The sequence below is a fragment of the Carassius auratus genome, chromosome 18, assembly GCF_003368295.1.
Source record: "Carassius auratus strain Wakin chromosome 18, ASM336829v1, whole genome shotgun sequence".
Lineage (NCBI taxonomy): Eukaryota > Metazoa > Chordata > Actinopteri > Cypriniformes > Cyprinidae > Carassius > Carassius auratus.
Window position 1 is genome coordinate 78,714 of NC_039260.1, and position 27,194 is coordinate 105,907.

General features: G+C 37.6%; 1 protein-coding gene across 1 annotated transcript; it reads right to left on the reverse strand.

The window, feature by feature from the left end:
* Positions 1 to 2,875: 2,875 nt before the first annotated feature.
* On the reverse strand, positions 2,876 to 25,950 carry LOC113118032 (semaphorin-7A-like). The gene is made up of 14 exons (XM_026286886.1): positions 25,826 to 25,950; positions 25,252 to 25,391; positions 24,909 to 24,956; positions 24,396 to 24,488; positions 24,240 to 24,318; positions 17,021 to 17,116; positions 16,765 to 16,886; positions 10,240 to 10,403; positions 9,353 to 9,458; positions 8,529 to 8,703; positions 7,033 to 7,142; positions 5,276 to 5,421; positions 4,806 to 4,834; positions 2,876 to 3,619 (listed from the first exon to the last, which is right to left on the reverse strand). Exons 1-14 carry the CDS (start codon positions 25,929 to 25,931, stop codon positions 3,249 to 3,251), a joined length of 1,785 nt encoding a protein of 594 aa, XP_026142671.1. The 5' UTR covers positions 25,932 to 25,950; the 3' UTR covers positions 2,876 to 3,248.
* Between the last annotated feature and the right edge of the window lie 1,244 nt (positions 25,951 to 27,194).

Below are 27,194 nucleotides of genomic sequence, written 5' to 3' on the forward strand. Positions count from 1 at the left end.
CCTCATTGATCTCAGAGTAAAACATGGCCATTTTATTCACAAATAATGGTATTTGTTTTGGTTGTTCACTCAAAAACTGAGGCGATCAAGCTCAGATCAATGAGATTTACAATCAATCAGAAATACATAACCGGTGCATGCTGACTGAAAGAAAACTAGTTGATAAAAAGTTTTATGTTAAAAATACTGTATAATAAACCATTTTTAAAAGCCCAGTCATTTTTTGACCAGGAACAAAAGGATTTTAAGCAGAACAATTGCTTAAAATATCTAAAAGTCTTTAGATTTGAGGTGTCATTGACTTGTAAGAAAGAAGTCCTTTAGTAACAAACTTTAAAATTAAAGCATCTCTGACCCTAATGTTGAAACCAAAAGTGTTGTGACACCAGTTGTGAAATATTTCCAAACCACAGTGTGTCACAATCTTTAACTCTTTCTTTACAAGATGACACCTGCTTTGGTACTTCAGTGTCTAATGTGATGTAAACATGAAGAAATCACCGCCGCGGTACATTGTGAACTGATCAAATGAAATGTTCTACCAGTTTCTACCCATTTCAAAATCCTAAATGATAAATTATTGAACTTAACACTAGTCCTGTAGAAATAACAATCACGTCAGGCTACACAGAGATATTAATATTACATTCATTGCATACACTAGCAGTTAAACATTTAGAAACATTGATTAATTCATTTCCTCATGTTAAAATAACAGATATAAACTCTTTAAATTAAGCAACTTTTTAAATTATCATTTGTCTACTAAAATTCTAAGTAGAATGTTTTTAAAAAAATCTTGAAATGTTTTTTTTTTTACCTACTAAAATTATTAGCAAATTTATAATAATTACTAAGGTACTACTAAATTTTGTAGAAATGTAATTTTTCTGTAAAGTTGCTTTGTAATGATTTGTATCATAAAAAGCGCTATATAAACTTGAATTGAATCGAATCAAGCACAAACTGATTCTCTCGCACATCGACCTCGTTTGTTTTCATACTCTTGTCTCTGATGACTGTATATGGCACGTATACAGAAAACATCGGGAGTATTTACAGCACATAACCGTGCAACAAATTGACCCTTATGACTGGTTTTCTGCTCCAGGGTCACATTTACACACAAATCCATGTTCCCAATATATGAGCGATTCATCAGTGCAAGGTGTAGAAAAAAACACTGAAAACATCAGTAAACATCAAACCACTCATGACACCAATTTGAGCTTTTAAATGATTCTATATGGCAATAATATTCAATAAAACTAAAGTGCTCTATTTTTATGTACTAATTTTGTACTTAATTTACTAACAATGATTATTTTAGATAAACTTAAGTTTAACGAACTGTGCTATTTTGAGACAACATGAATAGGAACTAAAATGCACATTTAAATTACTATCTCTGTTTTTTTTAAAAATGCATTTTTTTCAAGACTAATGTTTACAACAACTGGAAACTAAATACCTTTTTTATTTTAAATAAATCTTTCTCCTCCTTCCCTCCACTCTCAGAGATGTACGTTTCCAAACTTATCCTGTCCAATCATCCTACTACTTGTCCACTTGATCCGATCCCCACTCACCTCCTTCAAGCGATCTCTTCTTCAGTCATACCTTCACTTACTCACATTATCAACTCCTCTCTTCACTCTGGAACATTTCCCTCAGCATTCAAGCAGGCTCGGGTAAGCCCACTGCTCAAGAAACCATCTCTAAATCCAGCGCTTCTTGAAAACTACAGACCGGTATCCCTTCTTCCATTCATTGCAAAAACACTTAAGCGAACTGTGTTCAACCAGCTTTATATGTTCCTTGTACAGAACAACCTCCTGCACAGCAACCAATCTGGCTTCAAAAGTGGCCACTCAACTGAGACTGCCCTGCTCTCGGTTACTGAAGCCCTGCGACTAGCAAGAGCAGCTTCAAAATCCTCAGTACTCATCTTACTGTGTGCTGCTTTTGACACTGTTAATCACCAGATTCTCCTGTCCACCCTCAGAAAGATGGGCATCTCTGGAACCGTTCTCCTGTGGGTCAAGTCCTACCTCTCTGACAGATCCTTCAGTGTGTCTTGGAGGAGTGATGTTTCTAAGTCACACCACCTTGCTAATGGGGTTCCTCAAGGCTCAGTACTTGGACCACTTCTCTTCTCCATCTACATGACGTCATTAGGATCTGTCATTCAGAAGCATGGCTTTTCTTATCACTGCTACGCTGATGACACCCAACTCTACTTCTCATTCCAGCCTGATGACCCGACGGTAGCTGCTCGCATTTCAGCCTGTCTGAGGGACATTTCTAGCTGATGACCATCACCTACAACGACCCGGTCCTGCAGATTTGCCTTATACAACATTAGGAAGATTAAACCCTTCCTGCACAATGCAGCAGTGAGGGTTGTCTTCAATGAGCCAAAAAAAGCTCGCGTTACTCCTCTCCTCACCAGGTTACACTGGCTACCAGTAGCTGCTCGCATCAAATTCACAAAAAATGTGGTGATGGCACAGTGGATAAGACGCATACCATTGGTCGGAGAGACCTGGGTTCGAATCCACTGGTTGACACCAATGTGTCCCTGAGCAAGACACTTAACCTCTAGTTGCTCCAGTGGCGTGTGACCTCTGACATATATAGCAATTGTAAGTCGCTTTGGATAAAAGCATCAGCTAAATGAATAAATGTAAATTCAAGGTACTGATGGTTGTCTACAAGACGACCACCGGCACGGCACCAACATACCTAAACTCACTGGTTAAATCTTATGTGCCCTCCAGAAGTTTGCGCTCTGCAACTGAATGACGCCTTGTGGTGCCATCCCAAAGAAGTTAAAAATCACTCTCACGGACCTTTTCCTGGACTGTGCCCAGAAAGTGTCAGCTAAATGATTAAATGTCAAATGTAATGTAAATAAATAAATAAATAGTATATTAAAAGCACATTTAATTTCATATTCATAGTGTCCCAAAATAACACAGCGGAGTACACTTAGATGATCTTAAGTTTAAGTACTAAAGAATCTTTTTTTGTATATTAAGTACAAAATTAGTGCATGAAAATGGAGCTTTTTTTTTTCTTCTTTTTTTTACCATTTTGAGACCATGAATAGGAATTAACATGTGCTTTTAAATGTCTATCTCAGCATTTAAAAAATGCTTTTAGTCATTTTAAAAATAGAGCACTTTAAGTACATTATGGAAGTGCCCTTTTTTTTTTTTTTACCTGGGAACTTCAAGGTAACATTTTCAGAAGGTGAGTATCAGAAGAAGAGTAACATGAGAGGCTGTGAGCAGCAGTAAGAGCGCAGGAGAGAGACGGATTGCTTCTGAGCGGCTCATGCTGAGCTGGTATTGACTGACTATCCTATTATAGCCTTCCTCTGAAGATACACACCTGTAATCCCCTTCGTAACTTGTATTCATGCTGTAAATGAGGTAAAAACAGCCTAGCTCAGATTGAACACAATCCTCAGGTGTTTCATCGTGGATCCAGTGGTATGTGGCATGGAGTGACGTCACTGGACAGAGCAAGAAGTGTTTAGAGGATGGAGGGACATGGAGAAGCTCTGGCGTCTTCAGTCTGTTTTCAGTCTTTGATGGTGAAGCTTGAGGCTTCTCTGCAGAACAGATGGTCATGTGATGCGTTTATTAAAGTGACATAAATTGGTAAATCTATGTGTCCCTGCAGCACAGACGCAGTCATCAGTAGCACAGGTATATTTGTAGCAATAGCCAACAATACATTGTATGGGTCACAATTATACATTTCTCTTTAATGCCAAAAATGTATCGGGATATTAAGTAAAGATCATATCCCATTAAGATGTTTTCTTATTTCCTATCGTAAATATATATAGAATTAATCAATAGTGAGTTGAGCGCACTATCAAAGATGCTGCCAGTGTAGACAGCTGCCTATGTGGGACAGACATGGTTTACTCTTTAAAAAAAAAAAAAAAGAAAATACTGGGTTCGACCCAATTTTGGGTCAAATATAAATACGGGCTAACTCAACAGGTGGGTTACATTTTTACATTAAGTTTGTAACCCAGAAGTTGGGTTAGTCCATGTTTGACCTAAAGTTGGGTTGAAAGAACCCAGCATTTTTTTAAATGACATTAAAGAAAATGCAAGTTTGTTGTCTCTTTTAAGGGCTGCAAAATTGTGTCACAATGTGATTTTATAATAATGTGGCTATAAAAATTAGAAATAATACTAACGTAACCATGTGCAGACCTAATTTTTATATTAGGGGTGTACCCATTTTGATTATACAAGGGGCATTTTGCTATATATACAGGATTTTGGATGGATTGGGTGCAAAAGAATCATAACTAATTGATAAAACACCAGCGTGGCACAATTCCCTATTGTTTTTAGTCATTACAAAGAGGGACGTACCTGAATAAAAATAATACTTAAATTGCAGTTGTTATAAAGTCAAGGTATAAAGTTTGAGTCACTGGATCCCAAATCAAAGTCAAGTCATTTTTTTTTATTTTGTCATTAAATTTGGGAGCCCCCCACCTCTGACAAATGCATGACACAAACTAGACCGGACGCAGAGAGGGAGTTGGTGTCATGTAGACCACAGCATTAAACCTGAAACTCTGTAGATGGTGATCTAGATTTGCTTGCAATGGAACTGTGGTGGGGGGAGTCACATTAAAATTTTATTCGGCTACACCTTGTTCAGGAAATACAATGTTCGGGAAGTTCAGGAACCGTTACACTCAGTTTGAGACCACAGTGATCATGGCTAATGTGAAAAACACCAAGTAACCAAAAAAGAGCTATACTTACCACAGCTAATGATATCCTGGACTTGGCTTCTGTGGAAAAGAGAACACATTACTGAGGTGGTGCTTGTTTTATTCATATCATTTTTTTTTTTTTGAAAGTGAATCATGTGGTGTGGTTTTGCTTGGGTGGGGGAATTTATGTTCATGCTTCAGTGGTAGAAAATAAGGTCTGTGAGGTTTCAGAATGATTGTAGGTACCGTTTGCAATCTGCAAGTCAAGCATCACTATTTCTTGTGCTTAAGATAATTTGGACAAACCTCAAAAACGTCTGAAACTTTAGTGTGTAACTCATTTTGTAGATCACAGAGACTCAAACCAGCATGAAACCACTTAACACTCCAGCATCGCTCCACAACTCTTTCAGTCCATTAAATAACTATGATGAGCTTCAGTAACAGTGGTTTTGAGCATTTGCTTAAAATACAAGTGTTATCAGGAAGGAAGCAGATGTGTGTGCATTGAGGTCTTACGTTGCAGTTGAGGTGCACTGCAAACCGTTCCAAATGCAGTGGGGGTCTCGAGATAATGTGCATTGGTTGCAGTCATCTCCATAATCATCACATCTCTGTAGGTCAATCTGAACGACCTCATTACTGGAACTCACATACAGACGCTTCTGAGAAATTGAACAGGATAAATGAGTACAACAGCTGATAACATGATAGAATAAGATGTGTTAAAACTGAAGATCAACATAGATTTCAAAGGAAACGAGTCTAATAAAATCAAGACACAACTGAAGCTCTTCATACATTTACATTCAGAGTAACTGAAAGTACCTATAACTGTAGACTGCCCTGTGAAACCCTGTGCTTTGCGCTCATTATTAATACAGCCGATCGCTGTTACACTGAATAACATCTATATTTTTGCATCTAGTTTTGCATTGCATTCAAAATAATCCTTTCATCAGATTATGCATTCGCTGGGAACTGAACCCATGACCTTGGCGTTGCTAGCGGCATGCATGCTATACTGGTTAAAATTGGCATCAATACTTTTTAAAATTTGATTACTGATTTAGGTACTTTTGGACACTATGAAATACATTTTATTTTTTCTCAAATTCCATTGTATTTTGACCAAATTCTGTCTTTTATCTGACTTCCATTTTAATAATTTAATACAATTTTAACAATAAAAAAAATTCCTCCCAGAAATTCTGGTAATCAAATGAAAGTTAAAACTTAAGATAAAGTTCATGTGTTCACCTTCTCAGACATGAAATCATGAATCTAATGAAATCATGCACACTTCAGTATGTGTGTAGTTAACGAATACCGCGCATCTGGCCGTTCATTCACACAGAGACACTCAGAACATACAGTGGTTTAGTATTCACAGACACTAGACCATAACAGGTTTTAATAGACCAACGCTACTTTGGCGTCATCGAAGGGTAACGCCCCTTTTTGGGGGAAAACAAATGGATTCCTGATACAGAACTCCTCCAGGGACTTTTTGTTTTTCATTGTTTCTGATGTGTACAGGCCTGTCAGACACGATTACAAACAGATATTGTATAATATTTATATTGTTTAGTCCTAGCCTGCGAATATTTGAAACTTAAAATCAGTTAACAGCCGAGGTAGCATGCCTAATGAGAGCTAACGTTAATCACGTAGCTACTAGCAGCTTCGTATTTCTAACTACAACAAAACTGTCAATAGCTTAAATCAAGTGAAATATGATCCAAGTAAACCACCGACTCCTCTTGACGTGGCCTCACCGTCTAGTTTATCATACTGTGAGTGTGTTAATGACAAAAGTAGGCTACTTGGTGATTCCACGAGATAATGGTAACGTTAGATGTCCATATTTGGCCACTGCGTGGGGTTATTAATCCAGTTTTCGACCATTTCAAAGGGAAACCTCTGTAAACACCATATCCAGTAGCTTCATTAAATACCTCTCACGGTCCTCGGCCGGCAAAGAGAGTGTGTATGTTTCTGCCATATTTGCTATCAAGAAATTAGAGCGAGTTCTGTATCAGGGGAATCCGTTTGCTTTCCCCCAAAAAGGGGCGTTAACCTTCGATGACGCAAAAGAAGCGTTGGTCTATGCCGTTATTCTAACATACTTTGGATTCATTCACCCAAAATGTAACAAATTCCATGATGTTCCGTGTTACGCAGTAAATTCCATTTTCAAGTCATAGGGCTCTAGTACTTTTTGTGTTCCTGCTTTGGTCTGGAAGTGAGAAGTTGGGTATTATTTTGTGACGTACCTCCGAAGCGTCCAGCAGCATGCTGGTGATGTGCGTCCTTCGTGGAAACGGCAGATACTCCGCAATCACAAAAACGGGATCTTCCCGCACTTTATGAACCCCTCCGCTTTCTGTGAGAAAATATTACAAAAGGACATTAACTAATCTGTAAAGGGAACTACCTAGACATCATGCTAACCATCACACGCACATCACAAAGCGATTTACTTAAAAGTGCACGACTAACACAGTTTATTCACATTAAGTTTTACATACATGTTGCTTCTGCATGAAATAATCATGTTTTAATTACATCATTTACACTTCGCATTTTACAATGCATTCTGTGACTGTTATATATTAGATAGCATAATTTTGTGATGTAGTGTTTGGAACAACCTTCACGTCTGATGCCTAACAATGACACCTACTTAGCTCACTAGGGTTTGTTAGTCATTAGATTTCCTGCAGCAGTTAGACATCTAATGTGAAACTGGTTTAAATCAACATGAAACTGCATTTATCCCATTTTAACTTCTGTTATGTGACTGACCTATGAGTGAAACAGGATGTTGAACGATAAGCACTTCATAATAATTGACACTTATGCACAACTGGCCTATCGATAAGCCCCTCCCCTCGAACGGAGATGAGCCAATGGCAGTTGAGTATCAGTTGCACAAGGATTGGAACTCGGACATCTTTAGTTTTCAGCTCCATTGAGAAACAATGGAGGATCTGAAGCTCGCATTGGTTTGATGGTGTTTATGCAACAAAAATGGAAAAACTATGCACCTGTGGCACTGGTAACACTGATTCCAGGTCTCTTGAGAGGATAGGTAATATAATTTAATTTATAAAATTTCTAAACTCAAACAAAACAGCTAAATGTCCCTAGGCATGAAAAAAAATGCAGAAGTTTTTGTTCAAAGCAACATTTCGGAAATTGTATATTTATATATGTTGTGCTGCTTAACATTTCTGATGCTTTTTTCAAGATTCTTTGATGAATAAGTTCAAAAGAAGAGTATTTGTTTAAAATATAAATATTTTCTAACAATATACACTACCGTTCAAAAGTTTGGGGTCTATACATTTTTATTCTTTCTTTTTTTTTTGTTATAGAAATCACAACTTTCTATTTAGAAATAGTTCAAAAACTATTCAGCAAGGATGTGTTTAATTGTTAAGAAGTGATAGCAAATATTTACATCAATTTACTTCAGTTCAAGTTTATTTGTATGATAAAAATCATTGCAAAGCAGCTTTACAGAAAATGTTAATTTTCTACATTATATTTAGAAGTAGGTTATTAGTGGTGACTATGGCAGAAATGTAAAGTTACAGTGAAGTTGCAGATTACATGTAATCAAACACACGGTGAACACTATTAACTGCAATGATTATATAATTTACTTCCTCTCACTGTTGCTGTTCCATCAGTCCCTGTAAAGCAGGATCCTCAATAAAACCAAACCAATAAATTCCTCACGGTTCACGGAGACAGATTGACGTACCTAGAGACAGAAGCAGGACGGTGTGGTCTCGTACCCGGTCCACCTGTATATGAGTGTAATGGTGGTGTCTGAACAACAGGGGGCCGTTCTCTGGCTTCACCCAATCCTTCATCTCTGGACGATCCTTCATAAACCCCAGCACTTCAGTGCTTAGACGAGTACTGTCCGGAACACACTAAAGAAACCACAAGAAGTTAGTTGAAGGATAATCTAGGACTACAGAGCTCAACAGTCGGTTCTAGATGTAAAAATGTCATTCAGAATCTCCATAAAGAACCAAGAGTAATGATAAGTGGAGCATAAGTTTTAGTTTTAAAGGACACAAAACCCAAAACTGACTGGATTACAGATGAGCAGTTAATTTCAAGTACACAACATTTATGTTTCATTACAACAGTGAATTGACTGTAATGAAGGCGTTGTAATGTGAAGCATCTGCAGTTGTTTGTCTTTGGCTCAAAACTCAAGAATGAATCATTTAGTAAACAGTGCCAATAATAAATACTCTGCAGCTGAGGACATCCCTGAAAGCACATCTGTGATTATCTTAATGCTTATATGGTAGGGATGCACAATGAATCGAATTTCGCGAAGCCCTACTTTATACTCACATGTATTGTAGATAATTAGAATTTATTTAGAATATGGTTTACATTTTGCAATGATACAAACAATTAAGCAGTTGTGTTTAGCTAATTAGTGCATATGTGAGTATACTTGTATAACTTTATACGAAGAGCTGGGCGTAATATCGTTATGTTTGGTGAGGAACCAACTCAGTTGAGATTTGCTATATATTATATATTGATTCAGGGATGGTTTACCGTTCCAGGCCGGTGAGTCGGAGGAACATTGGTGGCGTTGAATTCAGAGGAATTGAAAATCCTGCTGATTTCAGTCAAGCTATAAACGCACACAGCGCTCATGTTCCTGTAAATAGAGACAGATCGACAAACTTGAGACACACGCAAACACAACAGCTGCACGCTCTCTCTTTATTTTATCAGTGTTTGTGGAACTGTGTCAAATAACCTATGTTTCCTTGAGCTTTAACACTCAACTGACTGTGGCTTCACAAGTTCATGTGACTCGCTAACAGTCATTTTATGTGACGCCAAATTCAAAACTGAGCATTTGCATTTGGCATTCATTTGAACTTGATACATTGATACATCAACTATTGAGGCCAGTGTTGGGGAAAGTACTTTTTAAAAGTAATGCAATCCAATATTGCAATACTACCTAAAAAAGTAACCAATTGTGTTGCTTTTTATGGAAAGTAATGCGTTATGTTTTCTCATATGGCCTGAACTTGCTTGTTTAATGTTGACTTAAAAAGAAATTTTTGGCAAATTGGAATGATTAAGCCTGAAATGTAAATGCAGATCAAACAAACCTTTCAGCTGTGCTGCCCCTCGTGATTGCATTAAGTTCAACACTTTTACTTCAATGAAACACAAATTATATGTTTATCTAAAGTTGCTTTTGCTGCTTGGTATGTCTGAATTGGATCATTAAAGGTCAGCAGCAAAGGCACTGATTAATAACGTGATTAGAATGATTAATTATTGCTTATTCTGAGTTTGAATCTCACTGTTTTTATTCATTTTGAGAAATACTAAATCTGACTGTGATTGAATGTGATTACCCCCAACATTGATAACGTCTGATCACCTGAAATACAAAGCATGAAATCAAGTTTATGTCTTACCAGTAGTTTTTGAAGAGCGCATAAATTTTTATGTCGTTGTCTGTCTCTATTGTGGCCACATCTATCATCTGAGTGAATTCATATTCTTTCCCACAGAACAGACGGTTGTAAATCGTGGATGTCCAGCTGCTCTGAAGCAAATTTTTATTTCCGCCTTTGTCATTCTGAAACAGATTGTGATGTGTTTAATTCAGTGATTTGGTGCTTTTTGGAGCCTGAAAGCTTCTGTGTGCCTCCGATGTATATAAAAAATCAGCATGAAGATTCTTCTAAACATCTGTTCTTCCACCTAAGAAGGTTATACAGATATGAAGGGCTTAAAGAGTATAAAAACAACAATCAGGTTCTGCAAGTATTTCTGCATTGATTTTAAAAATACTGAAACTTCATAAGATTTCTCAAATAATATAAACAAGGAATTTCAAACTGAAGATTTATTATAATGCAAAAAATCCACTTTATCAATATGTCATCTTGTAAGAAAATATCTCAAATGCTGCTTTTTAAAGCTTTGACAACATTTAAGCTCTCAGAACCTGCGTTTGAGATGAGCTTGTAATTGTAGAAACGCTACCTTTAGCACAAATGTGGCTGTGAGTTACTGAGAAACACGCAGGTGTTGCCATTAGTCAAGTGCATTTCCTATCTACTAAAATAACACGTATTTAAGGAAGTCAATGATTGCAAAGGAAGCTCAAGCGTTCACACTTATTGTGTTTAGAGACAGACATGCAAAACACAAGAACAGACTGCATTACAGATACAGCAGATGATGTCCATAAATGGGCTGAAAAAAGAAATGCTACCTACTGTTCCAAAATATACTTAAATGTAATGTATAAGCCAGATCATTTCAGTTTTTTTACGTTATATACACTACTGGTCAAAAGTTTAGGATCAGTAAGATGATGTAAATTAAGCTCAAAAGAGAAATGTATATAAATAATAACAATTAGTAGTTGTAGTAACTGTAGCAGAATTAAACTGCCATCAACAAATCTGTTCATCCATCAAACATTTAGCGTAATATCAACTCTAAGAAACTATATCTTCGTGGCCACAGAAAATACTTTCATAAAGTATTAATGCATTAGAACATGTAGCCAAATTGGAATCGTAAATGGACATTGATTTGTGAGGCAGAATCAGAAACTCATGTAGAGTTTTATTAACTACAAACTAGTCTAAAAAAAATAAAAATAACATACAATGACTCATACAGGGGAAAGAGCAAAATGAGACTTGGATGAAACCATCAGGAAAACCAGAGAAGGAAGTTATGAAAAGAGTCAGTTAACCACCTGCTTAAAACCATCAATGCCAATGGGGTCTTCAGCTTATACTCTGTTCGTTTAGTTAAATGTACAATACTTGCATTGCCTTGGCCTGGAATGAGCGTCTGGATGCAGTCTCAGATAAAAGACTTGATGGTTTGGTGGTGTAGGAGTCATGCTCATGTTCTTCCTGGTTTGAAAGGCAATGCATTCCAAAGATGTTCTGACTCGATAGTGATTGGGAGTTTCTTCCGTGGAAAGTGAAAAAGAGCTAAGAGAGACACTAGGATCCTTGGTGAATGGAAAGTCAAGGCCGAGGGCCTGGCTCATGCTTAGGGTGTCCTTAGAAGCATTCTAGCCCACATCCTCATCTGGAAGACAAAAGACTTAGCAGAAGAAGAAGAACAGAGAGGAGGAGCAGAACTGTGCATGAGGCTTTTAAGGTCTGGGCAGGTTCACGCCTCTCAAGATGGGCTTGTCCAATGAGAAAGGCTGAAATTCCAAGCGGGAGATTGGAAATAATGAAGAATTTTAAAAAGCATAGTAATTTGCATATGTAACTCTATTGAGAGTAAATGAAAATGTACTTTAAGGTTTTAGAACTATTGCCTTTGTACCAACATATTATACACACTCTCGTTTAGTCTACTCTTCACTGTGATTACTGTATTTGTTAATCTAAAGAATGTTTGATTTGTTAAATCAAATGACAAATGGTGTGTCAGATTGGTCCCGACACTACAAATATCCCCCCTTTCGGACAATTTTGTCCATAGAACGTCAACAACGAGCGACGTCAAAGGTGCAGAACAATCGGACACACACCTGCCACTCTTGGCTGGGAGACAGTGGTGGCTCTCTGATTGTGGTGCTGTGGTGGATGCTGTCGGGCGGTGTGATGTAGTGGTGTAGGCTGTAGCAAGGTGCAGATCCTGTTGAGGCTGTGTCACCTGCCATCCTGAAGTGAGTTGGTCTGGGTAAGATGGTTGTTTTGGGTGTTGTTTGCCAGTAGGTTCCAGGAATCGTAGGGAATTGTTGTAGTGTGCAGAGAATTTCAGACTGACGTGATGGTGGCAGGAGGGCAGCAGGTGGTTGTTAGCCCTCTGTTTTGCTATAACGTCACTAGAAATCTGATGTTTGCAGTGTCGCTTTTCTCTTGTGGCGGCACCGACTTGAGCTTGCCTGAGTTGTGTTGGTAAAGGTTTTAAGGGATGCTCCTTCCTTGGAGGGGTCTGATGCGGTGTTGCGTTTGGCAAAGAATCAGAAGGTTGTCCTTCTAAGAACTCATCAAACAGGTCAGTTGATCAGTCCTTTATTTTGGCTGGTTTAACCTGCTGGTAATTTGATTAGATGTGTCCTCAAGGTTGAGGTCTTTGAGTGTTATTCCATGTACTGTTTCAGGCCTCGCCTTAATAAATCCCTTTCCTTCTGCAGCTGCAGAGGATTTCAGGAAGCTGACTTCCCGAAAGTCAGTTTCCTGAAATGTCAAACAGAGCTTTATTTCCCCCCTTTGTATCTGTGTACAGGGGTGCTGTATGTGTGGCATGCAGCAGTGAGCCTTTTATTTGATTCCATACACAGTCTGGGGTACTGTTTCAGTTCTCTCTGAGTCATGTCAAGTTCCTTGTTAATGTTGTAGAGTCAGAGTCAGAGTTTGGACTTCTGCTCTGGCTGCATGCAGATGGCCTTCTAAGACCTTAGATCTGGTGTCTCTCTCATTAAGTTCCACATACACTGTTTTTAACAGTGACTTTGTGTGAAACAGTTCTCTTTCCAAGTCCTGTCTGGTGGCTTATTCAAGCTGCTCTTGGTCTCCAGCAGCTGTTAGCGCCTCCTGAAGACTGGTGATTTCCTTCTGTTGCACCATTCTGTAAGGTTCCTTGCATCTGTTCTGTGCTTTCTCTCGTTGAGCAAGTGTCAGTTCCATGTAGAACTGAAGTTCAGTTCATTTACATCCTGTATAAGGCCCGTGAAGCTGTGGGCCAAGGAGAGGATGATGCTGGTTAGATCCCGGTGGTTCAGACTGGGTGTCAGGTGTCCACTTCTGTCGCTGAATCGCTGTTCCTTTCTCTGCCATTGCAGGTTGTTGGCTGCTTTAGGCTAAAGGACGTCCATCAAAGTGCCCTGCTGGGTTTCCAGGTGGTCCTGGTGAGCTGACAGGGCTGGATGTTTGTGGAATGTCTGCCACATACTGGCACACTTGTGAGGCAGAACGCAAATGCCAGTATGTACAGAGGTGTAACGCTACCTATATGGTGAATGGCTGCGTAGGCCATGTAAGGTGTGGATAGCTGGTGAGGGACAACTAGTGTAAATAGTCTTCTAATGACTGGACTATACATGTGGTAAAACTATTTCTCAAAGCACTGATGGTTCACAGGTTGGCTATGAAGGGATCAAATAAAAGATAATAAGATTGAGGGATAGGGCTTTCCTTATTTAGTTTAAACTAGGAGATTTGACTATGCAGTTGTCACCTGTGCTCACAATTACGTAATAGCCTTAAGTGCTGAGAATAAAAGAGGGATAGAGCAGGGATAGGATTTAGGCTACTAATAACCTGTACGGCTCATTAAGGATACAACAGTTACTAGGACTGCTATAATCCTACTGTATACCGAGATGGTGATGATCAGATGAACTAAAATAAGGTAAAAGTAAAACGAAAAGATCCTAATAGCTGTAGTAAACTAAAAGGTAAGTAATAAACAAAATTATTTGATTAAATCTCAGTTTTAATAAAAATCAACTAAGCTGAATTGATACATTTTAAATAAAGGTTAATTAATGGAAATACAATCAAAAGAGGCAGACTGAAGCCAAAATAAAAATAATACAACTAAAACCAAAGTAAGTGTTAAGGGACTGACCTAACTGAATCCAGAGAAGGTGAAAGCATAAACAGGAAGTGAAACCAGGAAAGACCAGAAAGAGAGAAGGGAGTGGTTTGAAAATTAGGCCCAATTCCAATTCTATTTTATACCCCTTCCACTTCCCCTAAGGATTGGGACACCACTACTATGCCATCACACGTCATGATTCGTCGTCTAGCTCTTATAATACACACATATACTGCTGGTCATTAGAGCCTTTAATTATCGTTCTGTATTAATGAGCTGCTTACTGATACACACACACATATCGGAAATCGCGCAGCTCACACATCCAGGAGAAAATAATCTTGTCAAAGCTGCCCCATGACTTTTATTAAATACAGTTTAAATACTGAATCGCTACATTATATTTTCCAGCGACGAGTGGATACAATCACTGTTTTTAGGTAAACTCATTCTAAAAAGATAAACGCACAGACGAGAATACACGCAACTTCCATTTCTCTCTTTCTCTCTCTCTCTCTTTCTCTCTCTCGAATAGGCAATATTTGAGAAAATGGTTAAGCGATTTCTAATTATTGGGGGGATTAGCCCCCATCAATGCTGCCGAGATAATTCATACCCCTTCGTTTGAAGTCTGGTCCTGAAAAATCTTCGTTGAAGGGCTATCTGGCCCTTCCCCTTACCCCTACCCCTCCAACCAAAAGAGAATCGAGACACCCATACCCCTTCACGTGAACGCGCAAAACGGAGGGGTAGGGGAAGGGCTAAGGGGTAGAATTGGGATTGGGCCTAACACTTTACACCCACACTTATCTAATGGTGCGTTCAAGTCATGTCGGATACATCGTATTTATGAGTCAAAAACACATCAACAGCAACATAAAGTCGTAATTACGAGAATTTTGTTTAAGCTCAGAGTTTCCGAGTTGGGGGCGTGTCAACGAGAAACATGACGACTGTTGCGATGCGGCGTCTGTTGTTGACGGTAATTTTTTAGTTGAAATTGATAGACAGGATTGCAATATAACAATTAATACGTTTTATGTGATACAAATTAAGGTGGCTTCATAAATTATAAAAAAAAAATTAAAAACACAAAACACACCTGATGCAAATTCTTTGCTCGACATTTTCTATAAGCAGAGTTAACACACCTTGTTGTATTTTCTTGTAATTTATTAAAAGAGGGTACACTGCCATCTTGTGTCGACTAAACTGACTTGAACGTACCCGACATCGAATTTACGACTTGTCAACTCATAAGTACGAACTTCCTAGGAGGACTTGAACCATGAGTGTTAGTCAGATGCTAACAGCTAGCAATTTAGGTAAACAGGTTTAGCTTAGCCTAAATGCCTACACGCAGTTCTTTGTGTACACAAATGTCTGTGACGTGTGCTGTTATCAGAACCTGAAGAGGCTGCTCTCAACTTCCGCGGTCAGATATTGCTAAGAAACAGATGGGAGTTTATATCAAACACAAGCTGAGCAGAACTTGCTCTGCTGTAAACACCCATTGGAAACTAGTCATTTATGACGTATTACATACAACGTCATTCACAAATCAAAGCAGCACATCCACTTCACAGATGATGGCAAATTACTAGTTAGCTAGGCTAGAATTATACCATTCATTCACTATTCAACTGCATCACTTTAATGACTACAATTTCACCACGCATATTCATTCATGCCACCAATCTGAGATTTCTTTGCCAGATATAAGATTTATGCCTTGATGAGCAAAAGAATCTTGTAAAAAACATTAAAAAGATTTCTGATCCCAAACTTTTGACTGGTAGTGTATATCTGAAGTAAACATTAATATAATGAATATAAATATGCATATGTAAATGTAATTTATGTAAATAACAGTAACTGTCATTATATCATTTGACTGTCAAAATTATATTTTTTGTGTTCCACAGAAGGAAGTCACTAATACAGGTTTGGAGCCACATGATGGGGAGTAAATGATCGATGTTTTTATTTTGGGGTGGAGTATCTTTATCAGGTTAGATAAGGATAGGGAGCATCATTAATTGGGTAGCACTTTATTTTACAGTCCTGTTCCTCATGTACATACTATGTACTTATTATAGTAATTACAATAACTATGTAATAACAAGGTACTAACCCTGAACCTACCCTTAAACCTAACCCTACCCCATGTAGTTACCTTGTATTACCAGAACTTTCTTAGATAAATACACTGTAAGTATACTGTAAGTACATGTAAGTACACGTACTGTAAAATAAAGTGCAACCATTAATTGCAATCATATTTTGCTAAAATTTTTATTAAACCATTAACAAAACATAAAGCTTAGATGGTTTTCCGGACATGAAGACTTTATGTGGGCTTCAGTAAAATGACAAATTCACTTCATGATTTCTGGGGTGTTTCTGCTCACCATGCAGCTCTGAGAGACTCGTGCAATCCACTTCTCACCATCTTTACTTTTGTATTTCTCTGCGAAGAAGGAATAAACTTTGTCTTCGTCTTTACCAGCGATCAGCTTCAGGTATGTTTGCTCTAAAGAAAAAACAGCGCTGTTTAGAATCAAAACAGCATCGTTCTGATAATTATATTAATTTATTTCAGAGAAAAATGTAAATTCTCACTGTGGCAGTGAAATGTGTGTAGAATTGTTAAATCTAATTTCTCACCCGTTTGACTCGGCTGAGGCCAAATGTTGTCATTTTTGTCATTCTTGTTTATTCTGTACAATCCCTTCTCAGGCTTGATGAAATACAGCATATTATCTGAAAGACAGAATATAGAGATCAGACAGGACGCCACATGTAGAATTTAACAAGAAATGATTTTAATTTTTTACCAGAATTAAAATGAGGTATCCACCTTTTTCCTGATGAAAAAATGGGCACCGCCATTTGTAAATTCTATGGGTGTAGCTTCCGGTTTAGCTGTACAAAACAGTTAGTTTTGCTGATTGATATTGACAATTGATGTGTCCTATCATATTATTGTTATCTTAATTAAGAAAATCCTGGTTTGTACTGCAAACAGTTTTACCGTTTACCGCACGTTGTTATTCTCCTCGTTATTTACCTATAGCGGCTAATGAAACGGAAGTCTCACCCACAGACTTACTTCCACGTTGAGGAAAAAGGTGGATACAGACTGTTAAAAACATGCAGACTCAAGGAAAGAGTTTAGCACATAATGAATCCAGGTAGTGAGAGACAAAGAGGAATTGGAAGGGAGAATATAAACAATGGGGATGACGTGAAATTTAATTCGTTCCTGGTGTAATACAAAGCACTATAGTTGAGCGTGTTCTTCTGCATGCACTGACCACGAGGGAAGTTGGCATGATCTAAAAGATTTCAATACTACTACACAATACACAGACAATATGAATACAATACTTCAGATAACAGAACTTCATTATTCTACGTAAAGGTAAATACTGTAGTACATGCTGCTCACTACACCCTCAAACTCACTATGGTTTAATTGATTTGTAGCCAGGTATGTACTGTATTTGTGCATAACTGAGAGACAGGGGAGTCTTTTGTCAGAAAACTAAGAAACTGCTATAACAAATAAAGATACTACCAATTCTGTAATACAATTTGACCGAGGATGCTGAATTAATGAACAGACATTGACTAGCAAAATGATTCCTATTTCTCAAAAGGAGGTTTTTGCAACTGTTTTAAATTGAATTGACTTGATCTTTATGACTATATCAAATGGGAGAATTTTTAGACGTGCATTTAAGCTTCACCTCAGCAAGTGTGAGTAAATTGAGCGGAAACGCTCCAGCCGCCAAATGAGCTTCAGTAGAACAACTGTGAACTTTGGTTTGATGAGTTGCTGTTTTTATGAGATTATGTCAGTAAAACACAATTTCCTGTCTCATTGGTCGTTTTACAGCTTTCATGGCACACAGTACGCAAATAATGAGGCACATGCTCTATCTTACTTTATCATAAATAAATAATAATATTATAGGCAACAGCATACACACCTAGTTCTGTCATCAGCTAAGTCATGAAATTACCAAAAAGGTGATTAAATCTGCAAACTGTGCATGTATACGCAGCACACAAGAAGGTCTCTCAAATGCATGTACTAAAATATATTCTGCAATTGGAGATTATTAAACCATTTAAATGCATAAAATAATAATAATTTTATATTCTGACAATTATGTCTACTATTGACTTCTGGCCTTTTTCACATTTTGTGAAAAACTTCATCGAGTATTCCATGAGCATGCAATTTTGGAAAGCAAGCATTTGTGAGTTTTGAAAAGCTGAATGACCGGTAAAGCAAAATTGACCCCCTTTTATTAAAATACCTGGAGGTGAGGAATATTATACAAATTGACATATTCACTCAGTATTACTTGATCTAATTCACAAATATCTCAATTATATTTAAGTAGAAATTAATTGTACTCAGTCCAGTACATTATAGTCAAACACATTTTTATATTGAAATACTGGAGATTTCTGTGCCACCCCAAACTGGTTGCTGGCTGCTCCCTGGCCAGACTTCCTGAGTACGGCGTCAAAACATGTGATGTAAACGGAAATAAATAATAAAAAAATAAACCCAAAAACATCCGTTGTTTTTAATCATTAGGTCTATTCAACTAGTCAACCAGTCAACCATAATTGAATAGTCCTAATTGTATAAACTTGTTAAATCATCTAAACCAACAACATGTATGTTAGACCCTATTCCATCTAAGCTCCTAAAAGAGCTGCTTCCAGAAGTCATAGATCCTCTTCTGACTATTATTAATTCCCCATTGTCATTAGGATATGTCCCCAAAACCTTCAAACTGGCTGTTATTAAGCCTCTCATCAAAAAACACAACTTGACCCCAAAGAACTAGTTAATTATAGACCAATCTCGAATCTCCCTTTTCTCTCCAAGATACTAGAAAAGGTGGTAGCCTCACAATTATATTCCTTCTTAGAGAAAAATGGTATATGTGAGGATTTCCAGTCAGGATTTAGACCGTATCATAGTACTGAGACTGCTCTCCTTAGAGTTACAAATGATCTGCTCTTATCATCTGATCGTGGGTGTATCTCTCTAGTAGTTTTATTGGATCTTAGTGCTGCGTTTGACACAATCAACCACAGCATTCTTTTGCGTAGACTTGAACACATTGTTGGCATCAGTGGAAGTGCATTAGCATGGTTTAAATCATACTTATCACCGCCATCAATTCTTGGCAGTGAATGAAAAGGTATCATATCGATCACAAGTGCAGTATGGAGTACCTCAAGGCTCAGTACTAGGGCCGCTACTCTTCACGTTTTACAAGTTACCCTTGGGAGATATCATCAGGAAACATGGTGTTAGCTTTCACTGTTATGCTGATGATACTCAGCTCTATATTTCTTTATGGCCCAGCGAAACATTTGAAAAACTAATGGAATGCATAGTCGATATAAAAAACTGGATGACGAGTAATTTCTTACTGCTAAATTCAGAAAAATAAAGAGGTGTTAATTATAGGACCTAAAAACTCTGCATGTATTAACATAGAACGCTGTCTAAGACTTGATGGTTGCTCTGTCAATTCTTCATCATCAGTTAGGAACCTAGGTGTGATATTTGATAGTGTTAGGATGAAAGAACCTGAGATACTTTGATCTCCTGAGAAACAGACAATACAAACATAATATTTTGTAGAGTTGGGGTACTCGAACTTGGACTCGGACTCGAGTCCGGACTCGAGTCCAATTTTGAATGAACTCGGACTTGTCACGCACTCGGGTGAATTTGTACTCGGACTTGACACGGACTTGAACATTTTGGACTCGGAAAATATTCCGAGTACAGTCGAGTCCACGTCATGTGTAACAATAAAACCAGCATAAAATTGAAATGAAAAATTAATGAATGTCTCTCCTTCTGTCATTTTACTGCACCACACCGGCAGGCAGAAGTCTCCTGCTTGCAGACGAAACACACGCACCACTCACTGGATATCGATGTGGATTAGTGATGGGAAGTTCGATTCTTTTCCGCGAACCGGTTCTTTCGGACGGTTTGATTCAATAAACCGGTTGAAAAAAAAAAACAGTTCACCGGATACATAATCCATTGCGATGTATTTGTTATTAAATGAACTTACGTTTCGTCAGATTGCCCTTCATTCAAGCCATCGGTTTACCCGCACTCATTACATTAGCACAAAATCAGCTCAGAATCAATCACCAAAAGAATCAGTTCGGTTCAGACGCGCTGTGAGTCATTCGGCTTCATGCTGAACCACTTATGCGCAGTATCATCAGCTCCTCGGTTCTCGAATCGGACGCGTCCGAAAGAAACGGTTTTCGGTTCAGTTTACTGATGATCTGAAAACTGATACAACCAGTTCTTGACTCGAGAACGAGAATCGCTCAAAACCCGGGTAGGAAAATCTGACAGGGTAGGATAAAATGTCAGGACACCGGCACATGCTGCAGTTCAGTATCATCAGCTGCTCTACTCGTGTTCATGTTCTGTTTACTACAAACTCAGTTTGTGAATCTGTCATCATTAACTATACATACAGTACAGATATTTCATAAATCATCCCTTATTCATATTAAACATGGAGTCTTTAGAGTCTTAATTATTGTCCAACTTCCCTGAAAACCCCTTTGGCCCATACATAATCTACAATATACAGATTAGGAAATGTAGCCCCTATCTTAAAAAAAAATAGTATATATATATATATATATATATATATATATATAGTTTTATCACACTTTCCGATGTTTAACAAAATACTTGAAAAATTACACGCATGCGCAGTATCATCAGTTCATCGGTTCTCAAATCGGACGCCTCCGAAAGAAACGGTTTTCGGTTCAGTGTACTGGTGATCCGAAAACCGATGCAACAGAGTACCAACAGATGCTGCACAGCTCAGCATTGCAGGATTTGCAAGACCAGAACTGACCAAACAAGCAATGCAACTTTATGATGCAAGTTCTCCAAGACAACAAGAAATTCATAATGTCATCATTAAGGATCTCCTCATTGGCTGCATTTTACCTCTGTCAAATGTGGGGGAGAGGCATTAAATAACTGAAATGTCATCTTTAACTGGAGGACAATATAGTGTGATACAATAATAAAATAGGTTCATTTGTATTTTCATGCACTTGTAATACAATAAAACCTTTGAAACCTTTTTTGATAGGAAACTAGTTCTGTTGACATAAAATAAAAATGTTCAATGGCAATGACTAGATGTAACTGGTATTTTTTTTTATTACATTTTTATATTGCCATTGGTTTAATGGGTTGAAAGGTTAAAATATTAATAGAATGTAAAAATGTACAATACCAATTTATAATCTTTTTTAATTTAATTACTTTCTGGACTCGGGCGGACTCGACTCGGACTCGGCCTTTAAGAACTCGGACTTGAGTCCAACTCGACCCCTTTTGGACTCGGACTCGGACTTGGACTCGATGTTTGTGGACTTGGTCTTGACTCGTACTCGACAAAGGTGGACTCGGACCCAACTCTAATATTTTGATTACTGTAATGGGAATGCCCCTTCCCTGGGTCCTCCATGTAAATTACCTTCTGTTTCCATTGAATTGTAAAACCACCCAGGCTTGGGACCTGACTTTATTAAATCCCAATTGTTAGTTCCTGTCTCCACCTCAGGGGATGTTTGTCTTGGTCTGAGGCCTTCTCTAGCTAGAATGAACCCATAACATGAAGTCATATCCTCTGACTAATGATCAGACTGGAGAGTTATCAAAAGAGGGTCACTGCAGTCACCCGGATCCAGTACGTATCCAGACCAGATGGTGGATCAGAACCTAGAAAGGACCTCTACATCCCTGAAAGACAGCGGAGACCAGGAAAACTAGAGCCCAGATACAGATCCCCTGTAAAGACCTTGTCTCAGAGGAGCACCAGGACAAGACCACAGGAAACAGATGATTCTTCTGCACAATCTGACTTTGCTGCAGCCTGGAACTGAACTACTGGTTTCGTCTGGTCAGAGAAGAACTGACCCCCAACTGAGCCTGGTTTCTCCCAAGGTTTTTTTCTCCATTCTGTCACCGATGGAGTTTCGGTTCCTTGCCGCTGTCGCCTCTGGCTTGCTTAGTTGGGGTCACTTCATCTACAGTGATATCATTGACTTGATTGCAAATAAATGCACAGACACTATTTAAACTGAACAGAGATGACATCACTGAATTCAATGATGAACTGCCTTTAACTATCATTTTGCATTATTGACACACTGTTTTCCTAATGAATGTTGTTCAGTTGCTTTGATGCAATGTTTTTTGTTTAAAGCACTATATAAATAAAGGTGATTTGACTTGACTTGATTAATAATTACAAACAACAGCTGTTTATCAGGTTTTGTAATTATTTCTTTTTCCGCTTACATCACATGTTTTGATGGCGCTGTACTCAGGATGTTTAAATAAGGGTCAACATGCGTCTGTATAGATCTATATATGGACACAATCTCCAGACCATCAGTACACGGAAAGGCCTAGCTACTCTTTAAGTTCCTCATCAAGAAACCACTGAGCTAAAGACGACATGCAAAAAAACAATTGTGTTAAATACGTGCAGAATTTAGATCCTTCTTGTCAGACACTCTCTGTAACTGTAGTTCAACCAAAAATGACCATTTAAACCTTCTGAACCCTGCAGATATATTTATAGCAGAATAACCAATCGGCTGTTTTCAATACAAGATGCATTTTACGTGCATCATAAGTGCACAAGACCAATGGACTAGTGTTAAAATGCATATATGGTACTTTTTGGAGGTTAACATTCATTGTATGGAACAGAGCAGCTTGAACATTCTGCTAAACATCTCATTTGTGTTCTACATAAGACAAAGTCATACTGTATGAGAAATGAAATGATAGTGAACAGTTTTGTGGTAGCAACATGATATCGGACAGCTCGTCTGTTACGAGTTGAACATTAACAATGGAGTATCAGCAATAAATGATATCATGCAAATACATGAACTACATTATGAGCATCAGAAGCAGACCTGGGGTTCAACACGTCTGCATTGTCTTGAACCAAGCAATGTGAAATAATGTAAAAAAAAAAAAACACTGTTTCATAATGTTTTACTCAACTCTATTTCTTCAGCACATGTGGTGCAGGTCTGAAGACACCAACATTGTGTAAAAAGAACATATGACCACACACGAGGTATCATTTCTTGTATGGTAAGGAAATCAAAATCCACATTTAAACCATTTGGAGTTCAAGTGTTCGATTTGTGGATTTTTTTGAATGCTGTGTCACAAGTTGATGTGTTTTAGGTTGAGATTTTGGTCAATGTAATGCAACGATTGATTAATTACACCTGTGTATTGTTGTCTATTTATACCATACAAGAAATGATACCTTGACAAAGGCGTTTTGCTGAAACTTTGGTAAAATAAAGAATTATGTGCAGGTGATTGTACTGGTTTTATCCAAAAAGCTTTACCAAGGAACAGTGCCTCAATAGTTCAAATCACCTGCTGCTCTTCTAAAACCATTTCAGAAGAATCTGCATTCACAACAGTGTCAGAACAGAGATGGAGCGAGACGGAGGAGCCAAACCAAACAAAGCCTGCACAGTGTGTTCCTGACTAAATAATAATAATAATATACAAAGTAACAATACTCCTTTGTGCTCAGCGTGGGGTTTAACAATAAACTACTCATGGTCAGTCAAGAATGTCTCATGATAACATTTTCTAGAGATATGGACGCTGAATGCTGCCCTTCTTCAATATCAGACATTCAACAAGAAATTAAACTGCCATTATTTTTGCAATTCTACTTCATGCACCATATGTGTGTAAACATGAATGCATTTCAATACTCATTAAATTATGTGCAATACTCACTAACAAGTAATGACGGCTCATTAATATCTGGCTCATAATGTTCTGACGTGAAGCATTTGATTGGAGAATAATCAGAGCCCTGGAACAAAAGAAATGGCTCCGTTTTATACTTCCATATGAGTTTACAATGCATTCAGTAAGAAAACAAGGACATACCAAGTCACAGCACTCTGTATTTCCATCATGTGATCTACAAATGAATAGATTTCCATCGACGCCTTCTCTGAGCAGAGAGATCCGTAAACAGAGCTGGAAAAATCAACAGTTAAACAGCTGTCAGTGACCTTTAAAAAGAAAAAACTACCAACAAGCCCCCAAACAATACTGTTTACATCAATATTTAATTATGCATAATAAAAGATGTGTTCATGTAAACACAGCCAACCTTAACCTGCATTTTTACTGAAGTGCGCACACGTGACACTATACTGTATATTATCGAAAAAGAGATTATAAAAGTGTATTCACATCTTGTGAACACTGTGATGATATTACTATAGAGTTAAAAAAATTGTAAACATGGTTTTTCTTTTCAAAGTTATTTGCATGTAATCGAGTAAAACTGGTTTTTTTTCAAATAACAGACTCAGATACTTATCACTCTTCCATAAACAAAACGTAATCATGTGGTAAGTGTAAATATCACAATTTCTGGACTTTAATACTCACAGAGTTGTGTGAATCTTTCCCTTTATCCTCACAAAGAGACAGGTTCACCTAAACAAGAGCAAACATGAAACATTACAAAACAAAACTGTGCAAATAAGAGATCATAACAGAAGTATGTTTCATATGTATTCCACAATCCATAAACTTTACTTTAAAATGAAATGTTTCAAATGTTTTGCATTGGAAAAGCTGCATTGCATATGTTTTTGCATAATCGTTTAATGTAAAATATCATTCCCTTGGCAGAGGAACTAGAGAGATCATCCGCTGGGAACCCTTCAGATGTCATGTACAGTCTGAGATCTACTGTATTATATACTGTACGTGATCAACACGACTGTACCTGATGGGGTTTGAAGGATTGTGTTGGTCTGATGGAATAGAGGACCGTGCTTCCTCCGACCCAGATGATATTGTTACCAGAGGTGCTGACGAGCTTCACCAAATTATTATCACTGTTTTCAAAAGAGAATCTGCTTATACCTGAAACAGAGGAACACTGAAGTTATCAAGCGTGCAGTGTGTTCAAACAGACCTAGTACATTACTGAAACACAGAAGAGACAGCTGAGATAAGAGACCCGGCGGTTTTGGTGTTAAAATAAAGATCTGTGAGAGCTTGAATCTCTTTTACCGTAATGTGACTATAAAATGAAACAAATACTGTTCATACTAATTACAATTCAAATGAATTAAATGTGTTGTTTGTTTGTTGGTTTTGTTTTGTTTTAACATCAAAATGCTCCTATTTTCCCGATTCTGTACTACAAAGTTGATCACATTTGGATCTAAGCGTGATATAAATATCTATTATTTCTCTATTTATTTCAACAGAACATATGTGATTAGCCTTGTTCTTGACAGAACGATGATCTTTGAGAATAAAACCGATTAAATATTGATTAAAAGTTATCTTACCTGCATGTGTGACCTTCACTCGAGCTGCTTCATGTAGTTTTGTTGAACTAACATATGAAACACATATGAACAGCGCATAAAGTGATGTCCAGTCCATCTTTAACATTGTGACAGAAGCGGATCTAGAGTCGACAACCAATATTGACTTCCTAACACTCGTGTGTGGGTGTGTGTGTGTGTGTGTGTGTGTGTGTGTGTGTGTGTGTGAAATAGGCGGGCGTTTGTCAATCTGTCATCATTAAGTCATGAGTAAACTTGTGATAAGGTAAACTTGAGATAAGTCTTTAAATTCTGCTTTTCAAACCGAGTGAATTTTAATCTACGCGAAGTTTAATTTAAGCAGAATCATGGCGTGAAGAACAGAAATGTGTCTAGACCACTAGAGAGCAGTGTAAAACAGTCTAAACCAATTAATACTTAAATAAAGTCGATTGAATTCAACTAAAACAACTTCTGAGAAAGAATGTGTTGTCCAAAACCAACAAATCTAGTGAGTAACAAAAGCATGTGATGAATATATCTTGAATAGTTTTACATAATTAATAGTATATGTGCATAATTTGGTTGATCACAAAGGTGTAGCCAAACTTTCTTTCTTTCTTTTCACAGATGTGTGTAACGTGCTGATGTTTTTATGCACTGGAAATGAAAACCATTGCATGCCTATGTTGTGTAAAAAGTGATAACCTATTGATATTTGAAGAGTTGTGTAAACGGGTCCATCATTAGAGAGCCCTGGTCTGCAGCAGCTAATAATGGCTTTAAATAATGCAGACTAGAAATATACATGGCATGTTTTCAAGTAAATATTTGTGTGCCTTTGCTCAAAAACTAAGCACTCCTTATTAATATAACCAGCTTCCAATTTCATGCCAGAACTTCCGGAGAAAGAGATATGAGCTTTTATTATTTATGATTGGTCACAAACGACTTAGATACACAACAGTGTCACTTTTATTTTTACAAATTTGTTCCTTTGATATGTTGAAATAATCAAGATTTTTCTCATTTCATTAAACAAGATGGAATGGATTTAAGCTAATGTCACTCCCTGTATCATGCACAGTAAAATCCTGAAAACAACGCCATAAGAGTTATTTCCAACACTTTGAAAGTGTATGAGAACCACCCACAAAGTGTTAATTTAACGCTTTCAAAAGTGTTTCCTCATGCAACACCAATACAGTGTTAAAATATGAACAATAAGAGAGTGAAATATTAACACCGATTTTGGGCTCAACTGCTTTTTGAAGTTAGAGACAGTGTATCTGTATCCAAGCTGACTGAAGACTGAGGTGTGGAGGATCCTGTTAATAATAAAACTGGGGTTAGTAGATGTCTGAGTTTTAGAAAATTACTGAATTTAGAA

What these genes read in the sequence shown, in the direction of transcription:
- LOC113118032 (XM_026286886.1), bottom strand. Translation starts at nt 25,931, where the DNA reads ATGTTAAAGATGGACTGGACATCACTTTATGCGCTGTTCATATGTGTT. An exon ending in AGTGAAGGTCACACATGCAG is followed by an intron (nt 25,392 to 25,825) that starts GTAAGATAACTT and finishes CCTCTGTTTCAG; the next exon opens with GTATAAGCAGATTCTCTTTT. An exon ending in GAGTCTCTCAGAGCTGCATG is followed by an intron (nt 10,404 to 16,764) that starts GTGAGCAGAAAC and finishes AATCTGTTTCAG; the next exon opens with AATGACAAAGGCGGAAATAA.